The 13,268-nt window shown below is 35.7% G+C and overlaps 1 protein-coding gene across 2 annotated transcripts in view; it reads left to right on the forward strand.

Annotated features, from left to right (window-relative positions):
* The window catches only part of LOC135157787 (ADP-ribosylation factor GTPase-activating protein 2-like), a 31,972-nt gene extending 18,826 nt beyond the window's left edge, over window positions 1-13,146 (forward strand). Inside the window, exons 11-14 of one of the 2 annotated variants that reach the window (XM_064114675.1) lie at window positions 1,315-1,449; window positions 5,407-5,533; window positions 10,319-10,507; window positions 10,981-13,146. In XM_064114675.1, the coding sequence (XP_063970745.1) occupies window positions 1,315-1,449; window positions 5,407-5,533; window positions 10,319-10,507; window positions 10,981-10,998 (469 nt within the window). In that variant the 3' untranslated portion in view covers window positions 10,999-13,146. The remainder of the gene's footprint in view (window positions 1-1,314; window positions 1,450-5,406; window positions 5,534-10,318; window positions 10,508-10,980) is intronic. The other variant, XR_010296756.1, reaches the window with a different exon arrangement.
* The last annotated feature ends 122 nt before the right edge of the window (window positions 13,147-13,268 follow it).

The following is a 13,268-nucleotide window of genomic DNA, read 5'->3' on the forward strand; positions in this document are numbered from 1 at the left end:
ACAAACAATCTGTGTATGCTCAGTAAGCAAAGAAGTCATAGATCTAACTTCTTAGTTCAGAACCATAATCAGAAATCATCACATCATATAATATAACGAGGTCAGCTAGAAGCATACCTTACCATGGGCGCCGCCATCTTGAAATACAATGTTTACTATAGAACGCCCTCTATGTTATCTTTTAAATAATCTACTAAAACTTTCTCTTCAATTCAACAAGTAATCCTAAATTTCTGACCTTTCAAATATCAAGTATTACTTATATTCATTATTCCCAACAATGTCTAGCACAAAAAGTAAACCAGTAAATATCCTCATAATTTGTAAGTTACAACTCGTCTTTGAACTTGACCGAGATACACTTGCTTTGCTAAAGTCATGAAAGTAAAAGTGACTAAATTCAATCTTAAAACAAGTCATTCTTTTCTCAAAATTTTGTCCATGATAGTATAGAAACGATTAGTCATTAAATTAATTACATTTTACTGTAATTCTATGCAAAAATAAGATAAAACGACACTTACATCAGCCCTTTCCCAGGCCTGCTTCGATTGCAGTCCGACCTGCACCAGAACCAGGACGTGCAATAATCTACCTAACGTAAAATGCCAACAAGCAGTGGAGTCACGGAACCACCCAAAAAAATATCATTCCGCTAAGGATTTGTTAAACTTTGAAACAGCCAATATGAAAAGATATAAGTATATATATTGTTTTCACTCAATATTACGAGAAAACAAATCCTTAAAATCCTTTAAAATACATAACAAGGATTAGAAAATAACTAGAATTATATTTTTCGAGGGTACATACATCGATCATCCTAACCCTATCCAGTGATCCGGCCGATCAAGAGAATTCCAAACACCTGTACGAAAATAATATGCAAATTAGGCACATTCTTCTCAAGCAACCAAATGAAAATTCCACTTTCCGACAGTAATAATATTAATAGATATGATTTATATAGCGTCTTTTCCATTTTGATTAAATGCTCAAGGCGCTTAGAAGAGAGCAAAACATAAAAGTAAAGAGAACTAAGAGAAGTACAAGAAAGGGTAATATTACAAACGAGAAAAAAATGTCTGTCTTCAAAACTAGTACCCGCTGGTGAACAAATGCAATTTTAGGTTGCCGTTAAAGGATGTTGCAGAGTTTGAGTTCTTCAGCTCCTGTGGTAGTGAATTGGGCTGGTCCGGCATGAGCAAAGGCTCGATTGCCCCAGGATTTTTTAGGATGGATGTGCCAAAAGATTTGATATTTCATGGAATTGCCCTTTTAAAAGCAACTTGTGTTTTGTATCTTTATTTTCAGAGGTTTCAAGGATTCCAGCACTGCCTCATTCTGGGATGACAAAGACGAGAAGAAAACAGATTCCAGCTGGGATATTATCGACAAGAGTGAGACGAGACAAAGCAGTTACGACAGTATCGCCCCTTTAGAATCAAGGTAACCTGCATGAAAATTTTCATTTGTATATGTGTGCTGATCATGGGGCTAGGTTTCACAAACAGTCAGGTTTTCTTTTAGCGTGTCTTGGGGGCCCTGTCTCATAAAACTTGGCATGTATATAACAAACGCTTGAATTCAATGAAATATATTAGTAAACAGCCAATCATTATTTGCATTCTCAGTTGCTTGTAAAGAAGCTTACATTTTGTCATTGAAATGGAGTGTTATGAAACATGGCACAACATCCCCAAGGTGGATTTTAATTAAGATTCAAGTGTGCCGCAAGTCACTCTCAAATTCCTTGTTGCTTGTGATATTTAACTTTTTTAGCTTTGGGTAGATAGCTCAATGAGGACATACATCACTGTGGAGCCAAAAAGGAGCTTAAATAATCGACGTATGTGCTTTGGCATTTGCAGGAGCTTATGTCACAAAAGTGTCACAAAGATTTAAGTATGGCTTCAAGTCGTGCTTAAATTCATGCTTAAGCCCCAATGCACAGAAGATATCTAACATGGAATATAACTACCGGGTAATGAACAATTGCGCGTGTCCCATGGCCAGGGCATGATCTGACCAACATAGCAAAGCTCTATACATGTATACTGCACGCAACTAGGAGTTTGAGAGCAACTTATGTCCCACATTTTTTTGTAAAACACCTTCCAGATCTTGTCTGTTTTCATTCATTGATATATGTGTGGTGTAAATTTCTATGCTAAAGGGGAATGGATACTGATATTTGCTTTTTAATCAATGGATTGGGCTGAATGCTTGGCAAAACCTTTGCTTGCTTTATCCCCCCCCCCCCTCAATCGTTCTCTTTTTTCTATGTTATGCTGTAATGTAAATATTTTTTATGTTACTGTTATTTACTCATCACCTTTCTGTCCTATATTTTTATTCCCTCCATTTCTTACTTCTTGTGTCTCTCCACCTCTCTCTTTCCTTCTCTCTTTCTATCCTCTCTATTTTCCCCTCTCCGTCTCTGTCTGTTTCTCTCTCTTTCTTTCTGTATCTCTCTCTCCCCCTCTCCCTTTCTTTCTCTTTCTCTCACCTTCAGTTCTACCCTCTTTCTCCCCAGCTCACTTACTCCTTCCATATCTTTTATTCCAATCCTGTTTTTTACTTCACTATTTATTGACCCGACTGCACCCACAAACTTGAATGGTAGCCATCCAATACACTTACCAATGTAGCTTTAAAAATATATATATTAAGCATCATCAATTTACATTTTAGACCTTCAAAAAGCATTTTCATCATAGTGTTTACATCTTTCTCTGTAATATTTATAGGCCAATTCCATTTTCCATCTGAAAATTTGTATTATTACAGTGTATTATTTAGCTTAAAAAGGAAAAGGTTGGTTGTCCAATCATGTCGATCCAATCAATCGTAACTCTATGGAAATCCATCAGTGTCATAATTTTTTCTACAGGAAATTTGCGCAATCTCCTTAGTAAACAGAGAGAATCACACTGAATCTTCAAGAGAACGATGAACGTATGAATATACATCATAGAAAATATTTTGAACAAACATGCATGCATGTTAGATGTTGATGTTGCTGGCTGTCCATAGTTGTGATTGATTGGATCAATCATAACCCTTTGTAAGACGGGGCCCAGATATGTATTCACTGTTTCATTATTAGGGCTGATTTTACACAAGTATACCTGTGAAATTTTAAAAAATGTCACTTTGAAAATGTGAGTCGTAGGACACAATCATCATATACATCCAGCTTGTCCGTTATTCATCACAATCTATCAACAAATGGGTCAATGAAATTTGCCTTGCATGCTTTTACAAATTTTTCAGTTGATTAATTATCCTTTGCTTTGCAATTGCACTTCTGATTTACATTGTGTGATATTGTTTAAAGGGGAATCCAGCCTTGGCCATAAAATGTTGTGTTGGGAGGGAGAAAAATAAATTAAACAGAATGGTGAAAGTTTGAAAGAAATCGGACAATCAATAAGAAAGTTATAGCTGCTTTAAAATTGAGATCACTAATACTATGTAGACTTCAAATTGGCAACGGCGTAAGTAAATTATGACAAGGGGCAAGGACAACTTTCCCATAGGCCATGTACTTTATTATCAGGGATTTGTGGTTTTCTCCTAAGTACCCATTCCCCTGGGGCAGTAATCTAAATATAACCCAGGTAGTATATTGTTGTATGTCCTCATGAAAGAAAAATATAATTTGAAATAAAACTTTTGGGGAAAATGACATTTTAGCCATAATATGTATTGGAGTACATGGAAGAGTAGTCCTTGCCTTACATCACTATGACATCCCATATGCGGCCAATTTGAAGTCTCCATGGGTATAGTAATTACCAATATTTACCACTTTTGAAAATTCATAATTTTCTTGTTGTTTGTCCAATATTGTTCAAATTTTCACCTATCAACTTGTCTGATTTTTCTTTTAATAAAAACAAGTTTTTATTTGGGTTGGATTCCCCTTTAAGTAGTAGCAATGAATTATGATTTCAGATTTGGAAAATTAATTGGCTTCTTCCTTGCAATTTTATTTGGACTATTAATAAAACTCCAAAGCAAGAGAAAATTGTTGATATTCTGCAGCATGTGCAAGAACATAAAGACAATATGATAAACCAACGCGTAACTGTGGTTTTTACAGGGTTCACTAATGTTTGCGAAAGACATGAATTATATTAAAGGACAAGTCCACCCCAACAAAAAGTTGATTTGAATAAAAAGAGAAAAATCCAACAAGCATAACACTGAAAATTTCATCAAAATCGGATGTAAAATAAGAAAGTTATGACATTTTAAAGTTTCGCTTAATTTCACAAAACAGTTATATGCACATCCTGGCTGGTATGCAAATGAGGAGACTATGACGTCATCCACTCACTATTTCTTTTGTATTTTATTACATGAAATATGAAATATTTAAATTTTCTCCTCATTGTCAAGTGATACAACGATTAATTCCTCCCTGAACAGGTGGAATTAGCATTGTTTAATACTATATGGTTCAGTCAAGTTGGTCCTTATTGTCAAATCTATAACAAATGAAATATTGTATAATTCAAACAATAAAAAACAAAAGAAAAAGTGAGTGATGGACATCATCGACTGACTCACCTATTTGTGCATATCACTGTTTTGTGAAAAATAAGTGAAACTTTAAAATGTCATAACTTTCTAATTTTACATCCGATTTTGATGAAATTTTCAGCACTATGCTAGTTTGATTTTTCTCTTTTTATTCAAGTCAGCATTTTCCTGGGGTGGACTTGACCTTTAAAAATGGCAAAGTCAACAGTCGCATTTTATGCAGCAAAAGTGCACCACAAGCTTGAGAAGCTTTGCCAATTTTAGAGAGAGTTGCTTTTGTTCAGTGCAAATTTCAAAACATTTAAAAACTTGCGATGTTTCGGCATCCTTTGGACACTATTTCTTCTTGGTAATTTTTGCAACCATTGCTGAAAAGCTCTTTTCACATGCGTAAGATCTTAACAAATGGGTTGTTCCTCCGATAACTCTTTGCAAAGTCTTCGTTTGTCTCACTCAAGCTGCGACGTTTGCACAAGATTCGCGCAAATATTTAGGTTGTGATTCTTTGAACAATGTTATTCGCATTTTTATTTCCATATGTTAACTGGCTGTAGTTTATCAATGGTACACACGGCATTTGCACAAACTTCATGAGAATTTCGCAAGAATAGTTTTAGGACTCCATTGTCACAATGGATTCAGGAGAATACTTCTTAGAATGTGAACTTTGCCATTTTTCTTACATTTGCGTCCTTCACAAAACAGCAGTGAGCCCCATGAAAACTGCGCTTTAGGGGTGAATCGGTCCAGATTCTTATGATAAACGTGAATTAATACAGGGATTGAGCTGTTTCAGATTCTTGGTGATTAATTGAAACTAAGTCTGTGTGTATAAATTTTGGAACATTACCTTAGGACCAAATCCACGCCCAGAAAGACGGAGTATGACTCTGGAGCGTCGTCAGGCGAAGCCTTGAAGCGTTTCGCGAACGCAAAGAGCATCTCATCAGACCAATTCTTCGACCAGGAGAAGAATGCTGATGTAAGCATACGCTAATTTCTTCATTGAAAAAAAAATGCAAAAACATTCTGACAAATTTTGACTGACATTTCTTTCTAATCTCATTCGTCTCATTGGAATGGTTTGGTCAAACGATTTTGAGTGCTATATAAACATGGTTTATTTCCAGTTCGTCTAATGCCAATTCGTCCAATGGCCAATTCGTCTACTGTCATTTGGTCTACCATCAGTTTGTCCACTATCCACATGGTCCAATTGCCATTTCGTCAATCACCATTTCGTCTAATAACCAGTTGGTCCAATAGCCAGTTAGTCCATATACCATTTGGTCTAATTGGACTAAGTGTTAATCGTGCAAAATGAATGAAATGAAATGGATATTACACCAACTGGTTACGAGACGAAATGGTCATAGACGAAATAGTGATTAGACGAAGTGATGATTGGACCAAATGGTTGCTATCTAAGATGACATGTTGATAGACGGAATGGCATTAGACTAAATGAATGTAGACCATGTGGTGAGTGGACGAATTGGCAGTTTACCAACATGATACCTGGGCCCTGTAACACAAAGCTTAGTGATCGATATTAGGCTGGTCTCTACGATTGATTGCATTGATTATTGTGTACGATCAATCATAAACCCACAGTCAATCGCTAAGTTTTATGTAATCGGGTCTCGTGCGATTCTTGGCATGGATAATGGAACTGAAGCCTTCTTCCTATTCTGAAGGCAGTGCAGCCTTGATATTCCAGTTCTGTTTCTTATCTATGATTTATGCAGTTTCTTTGCAAACTTTGAGAATGCCTTGCTATGTTTGATTTTTATTATTTTTTCTTTATTTTTTTTTGCTATCAGTTAATGCAACTTGAAATCCAGGTTGGATTGCCCTATAAAAGTTTTGATTTTTTTTTGTGTGTGGCATCTATCTTTTTTTTTGGTTAAGAAAAATGAATTGTTGGTGCAACAGTATTTCTACTGACTTTTTTTTTTTTTTGGGGGGGGGGGAGGTGGGAGGGAGTATTCTATCAACACAAACAAAGAGTAAATATATCAAAAATATGTGTTACAAGGAGGGAACTACATATGAACCAGACCTTAATTTTTGAGGAGCGCGATCGCGCTGGCGCTCCTACCGCGCTCCTAAAAAAAAAAGGAGAACAAAAAATTGCGCTCCTAAAAAAATAAAAATAAAAATAAATATTTTAGTCCCACATGTAGACTTCCATGGTGTTGCCATGAAAATCTACATATGGGACTACAATATTTACCGAGTTTAAATTCAAATCAGAGTCAGGAAAGAGGAGAATATTCTTCATTTTTGTGATAGTTTTCAACTAAATCAAAATAATTTCAAGGAATTATGGAAAATAGATGGCCATTTTTTTTAGCAGGAGCGCGATATTTTGTAAACGTATTGACCCAGGCCTACTTTCACCACAGATTAATTAATAGCTACACAGCAATTGAGCTCCTCAAAAAAATAAGGAGAGCGATTTATTGAGCTCCACGAAATTATAAACGTGAAGGACTGATGAACATCAGGCACTAGCATACCTGGGAGGGAGAGGAGGGGGGGGGATATAGAGAAAGAGTGCTATTCCCTTAAAAGGGTGGTACAAGCTGGAGATGTTTATATCTCAATAAATGGAGTAAAATTCACAGAGCAAAATGCTGAAAATTTCATCAAAATCGGAACAATTTGCATTGACAACTGATTATTAAAGTGCATTAGTTATTTATTGCCGCAACTTATTTCATCATAATGGAGACACGTCACTTACACATGTATGAAAAAATGAAACATTATTTCATGTAATAACAAAAAAAAAAATGAAAGTGGGGATGTGACATCACCCCACCTAATGAATATTCGTGATGATGTGCATATTACTGTTTTCACAAAATATTGATAAACTTTAAAATTCAATAACTTTGCTATTTGTTTTCCGATTTTGATGACATTTTCAGCACTTTTGCTCTGTGAATTTTACCCTATTCATAGTATACATAAATATTTTTCAGCTCGGACCATCCCGTTGATACCCATAGTGAAATAACAGATATATTAAATCATGGTTGTACCCTGGAACGCTTAACATAGATCGCTGATGTGGTTTACGGTACACCATGTGAAGTGTTGTAGAAACAGTGGATAGGAGAAGAGAAGAAATGGATAGGCGAGAAAGTGGAGATTTGAGAGTAGAGTATTCTTTCTTGAAAGTAGTCCTGAAAAGGACTGTAAACCAGGAAAGATTGATGAGTTGAGAACAGCTTGAGTAGTAGAGCTAGTGAGGAGATGCTGGCTTGAGTCGGCGAGTAGAGATGATGAGCAGTAGAGAGACTCGACGTTTCGGGCAGGTTGACTGTCCGTCTTCAGGAGACTCCTGAAGTCCTTTTCCTTTTCAGGACTACTTTCAAGAAAGAATACTCTACTCTCAAATCTCCACTTTCTCGCCTATCCATTTCTTCTCTTCTCCTATCCACTGTTTCTACAACACTTCACATGGTGTACCGTAAACCACATCAGCGATTGTACATACCACCATGCAAACCTTCAAACAACATCTAACATAGATCGGCGATCATTATGGCTGCTAGAAGGTCGTAGCAATCAAACAAATGGTTCACTTGGCTACCGATGGGTGAATGAATTAAAATCATGGTTGACCCAGGCTCACCTAATATGGGTTTTAGTGATCATCAATGCTGAGTGAAAGAACATTATGAAGCAGTCAAACAAAGCCTCCATCAGCTTAAACTAACACAATATTCATTTGAATTACCCTCGTATACTCTCATGCAATGCATCATCAATGTACAAGTGCACAGTTGTCCGCTAGGTCATCTAATTACAATATTTAGCAAAACTGTTCATGAATTACAAAGCATATTATTTTGTCAGATGCCGGTAGAATATCACCATTTTATTGCATAAAACTAAAATACCGGTACTCATAATTGTGGAATTCATTCGATACCCAGGAAGGATGTCGTGAGACACATTATCCATAAATCCATTAATTATTGTTCAGCCAATCAGATGCATGGATTTCAGTAGCTTATAACAATTACCAGTGAAAAATCACTGAAGGGATGCTTGGTGAAACACTCCCTGAGATTTGCCATGAAGCATTTTACACCGAAATGGCAATTTCAAATCCAGGTGCCCAAAGTAATTGAAACTTGCTCATGGTATTACTCCTCACTTTCCTCATTATACAAATGATATATGAAAATTTAAAATCTTATAAGGATTTTCATTTGAATTGCATAACTAATTTGGAAGAAGAGATATACCGGTACATTTATTTTTGGACATCAGTTGAAATTATGAGAGATTTGTTTCGTAGTACATAATATTAATATGATTTAATGGAAATTTCAATCTACTTCAGTATTATAGATTTATTATGACAATGAAAAGAGTTTGACTTTTGCTAGGTGTTTAGAGTGTCCTGCATTACTTAATTTTATTAAATAATATACTCACCCCCCCCCCCCCCGCCCCCATCTCCCTCTCAATGCATCGTGAATGTATTATGTGACTGTCATTATTTTCAATATAAATTGCATTGGTTCTATCTATTTTTTATTTTACAGCAGCATGGCCCCATCTTACAAAGAGTTACAATTGATCCAATCAATCGTAACTCTATGGAAATCCATCGTGGTCATAAATTTTTCCACAGGAAATGTGCAAAATGTCTTTTTTAAACAAAGGAGAACACACCGAACTGTCAAGAAATCAATTAATTTATGGATATACATTCATGTCTAGGAAAAAATTTGAGCAAACATGCATAGAATATGTTGACTTTGCTGGCTTTCCATAGTTGCGATTGATTGGATCAATCGCAGCTCTTTGTAAGACGGGCCCCCATGATGATCTCTGCATGATAGAAGCATTTAAAATTTATATATTTAAAATTCCAGTATCTCAAATCCAGAAAGTTGGGTTGGGGAAGGGAGGGGGGGGGGGGGCTTTCATGAAACATCACAAAGTGATTTTCATTGACAGATTCAGTCTCGACCAATCAGATACAACGATTTCAGTAGCTTACAAGAGTCATCAGTAAAATTATTACAGTTAAATGTTACTTAAAATACTTGACCTGTTGATTTGCATTTCCTTATCCCTCCCCTGCCCATGTCCCCATTTTGTCTTTAAAAAATTCTCAGGATTATGTTTCTCATTCTATCACAAAATTAAAAAGGGGTCATTTCCTAAAGCTGTTGGTAAGTTATTTATAATTGATTTTACGAATGACTGGTAATCCTTTTTTTGTAGTAAATGATATATATACGAAAAATTATCATTGCTATTATTAAGCTGTAGAGAAGGGGTCATCAGTCATTCATAATTTATGAATAACTTTATGAAGCACTCACCTAGGCTCTTTTCACTACAGAATTTTAATGATTTAGGGTCCGTAACACAAAGCTTCGCAATCATAGAAGAATATCGTTCTACGATGATTACATTGACTACAATGCACAATCGATTGTAAAAATCAAGCGTAGGATTAATTGCTAAACTTTGTGTTACAGGACCCTTGTTGGGTGTTTCATGGAACTGTTCGTAAGTTACGAGCGACTCTGAGACGACTGGTGCCCATTTCTTGGAAATTAAATTACCGCCGATGGAAATCCTGTGTGAATCATTTACCAAAAGAAAGGATCACCAGTCATTTGTCAAGTCCTTCTTAACTTACGAAAAGCTACATGACTACCCACCTGTTCTTATTGAATAAGTTGAAATGGGATATCAAGCCAAATTTTGTTCCTCATTCTCTCAATAGCATGAGAACCAGTCTGGCCGGTTCTCAAACTCGCAATCCATATCAAGCGACGACTTCTTCGGGAGGCCAGCGACGAGGGGGCCCTCCGGGGCTGATCTGGGGGCCATAAAGGACGGCATGAAGGACGGCGTCAATCAGGTCGCCGGCAAGCTGTCCCGTATGGCCAACGGGCTCGTCAACTCTATACAGGTCAGTGTTCTATTTCACGCTTTGACCCATATTCTGTACTGTGGGACCTGTTGCTATTTTCTGGTTCCTTTTATCATGTAACATAACGTATGGATAGCAAAGCCATGTACAATATCTGTGATGTGATTTTTTTTTTGGATGATGAAGATCAAGTTCAAGTTCCAATTTTTATTTAGGGGTCACAACTATGGTAGTTTTGGCATTTGGTAACTTTCGTGGAAACCTTGATTATGATTGGCTGCTGGGTTTTGTTACCATGGTTTTTGCCATGATAGTTGCCAAAATCTTAAACTTACACCGAGTAAGGACATACTCTTATTGAAACAAATGCAAGAATGAATGGTTTGCTAAATGGAGTTGGAATTCTGAAAGCTTCAGCATTTCTACACTTATCACTACTTTTTGACCTTCATATTTTACAATATCATGATTGTGATTAAATATTCTATTGTTTTGTTTGCTTGTTTTTTCAGGATCATTATGGATATTGATAACAACATGTCTAGTATAGTATACCCCATCCAAGTGTCTTTATGCTCCATTCAAAACCAGATAATCATAAGGGATCATCAACAGAAATCTCCAACCCACACCAAGTCCTCTAAACACAAAGCCTAGCGACTGGTCTTACAGTTAATTTTTATGACTAATTGCACATAACAATCAATTATGTAAGTTGTAAAAATTAGCCATATTATCAATTGCCAAGTTTTGTGTCATCTGGGCCCAGGACTTGTGAAACATTTGTTAATTTATTCATCTGATGTAAATGTGGGCGGACGAAGGCCATCAATACCAATCTTGTAAAATCTATCCAGGCGCACACCAGGGGGAGCATTTCATGAAACAGAGAGTGTTATAAGCAACAGAGAGTGTTATAAGCTACTGAAATCCTTGCATCTGATTGGCTCAGAACGAATTTGTCAGTGGAAATCACCAACAAGGTGCCGCATGAAACAGTCCCCGGATCCCAGTTCAAGGATATTCTCTTATAGCTTGTAAGATGGACTGATGCTACTACATAACATCTCTGCACGAAAGTAAATGCTTTGCTGGCCATTCACAAATGATAGATTGGCCAACTTCACCGTAGATGATTTCATGAACTCAGAACAGACCTAATGATTGAAGAATTTACTCCAAGCTGCAATTTTGTCCTATTTTTGATAGTTATTTATTCAAGTTCATTTTAAAGTCATTCAATGTTCTTCCAAGTTGTATGAATTATTCATATTTATTAATGTATGAATTATTCATGTCTATTAATGTATGAATATTCATATTTATTAATATATGAATTATTCATATTTATTGATGTCCTTATAAAATCATGGTGGAGGGATTTGATAGCAGACTAATATTTTCTTAGTACACCCATTCTCATATTCCGTATTTAAAACTTATTCCATCTTTTAAGAGTTATTAGCGAAATACCATTGCTATGGTACTTTAACTTTTCAGGGGATGAATCATGACACAAATGTCTTTGGTCTTTTCCTTCTAGCAACTCTTGTAAAGTTCGATAATTGATGCACGTCTGTCATTACTAGGCATTTGTATGTTCTGACTTTCCACATGTAAAATCAACACTGCATCCTTACACTCTAATTAGCTTGTACATTATTCATTTTCCACACACTCAATTGAGCTTGTATATTGTTAATTTTCCACTATCGTCTAACATCTCTAGCATGGTTATATGATTTTTTTTTTCATATTTGTCAAACAGTGTTTGACTGCTTGTTTTACGTTAACCTTTTATCTGTAATAACTTTTCTCGAGTTAAAGCAATATTATCATATTTCATGGAGACTTTGATACTATTCGGGTGCTTGTTCCACCCAACTGGAAAGAGTCTTAACAAGCAGTATGCACAATATGCAATGTGTTGTACATTCCACACATTGCCTCATATGGTAAAGTCAGTAGAGTTAGCTGGTTCCACTGACTGATGTAATTCTATTACATTTATTCATGATTGTGGGATCAGCAAATTATAATCCTCTTCCCATGAAAAATGAGGATATATGGTTTCAAGGTTAGGTATCCTCACACTTTAGTAACAGGGTATAACATCTTCTCCTCTTAACCAAATGTTTGCACCATTCATGCTCATCAAATTTTGTTGGTTTCACTCTACCTTAAATTGCCTGTCAGTCTGGGCCGTGTCTTACAAAGAATTATAATTGATTCAATTCAAATTCAATTTGTGATTGATCTGGAATTCTTATCTCTTAACTACACAAATTAAGATCAATTGAAATTTATTTATGTCAACTCTTTATGTGCCTGGTACGAAAAGATAAAATTAAACATAACATTGAGTCTTTTGCAGACTAACGGTATGTTCAAGAGTTGTAATCAGGGCTGAAGGTACGGTAGAATATGCAAAATGATACAAAATTATTACTGGTAATTAGAACTCAAAGCAGCAGCTGGTTATCAGTGATATGATAATAGCGTTGATCTCATTCTCTATCTGTAGCTTAATCATTCTTATATGATTCTAGTCAAAACTTTCTTATGATGGATTGTTTGTAGATTAATCTTGGATTTTATTAATATATTTCATTCAATATCAAATACTTGATGACTGTTAGATGCCTTATTTCAATTGAATTCCTATTTAACGCTTAGATGCTTTTTTCTTTAAAGAATGCTTGTTTTATTTTTGTATGTGATCATTTACATACTGTTAAATTGAAATCAATCCTCGTATTATACTCTGAACTGTCATTTTGTTAAAGTTTTGAAGGATATT

This window comes from Lytechinus pictus, unplaced genomic scaffold, assembly GCF_037042905.1.
Source record: "Lytechinus pictus isolate F3 Inbred unplaced genomic scaffold, Lp3.0 scaffold_20, whole genome shotgun sequence".
NCBI lineage: Eukaryota > Metazoa > Echinodermata > Echinoidea > Temnopleuroida > Toxopneustidae > Lytechinus > Lytechinus pictus.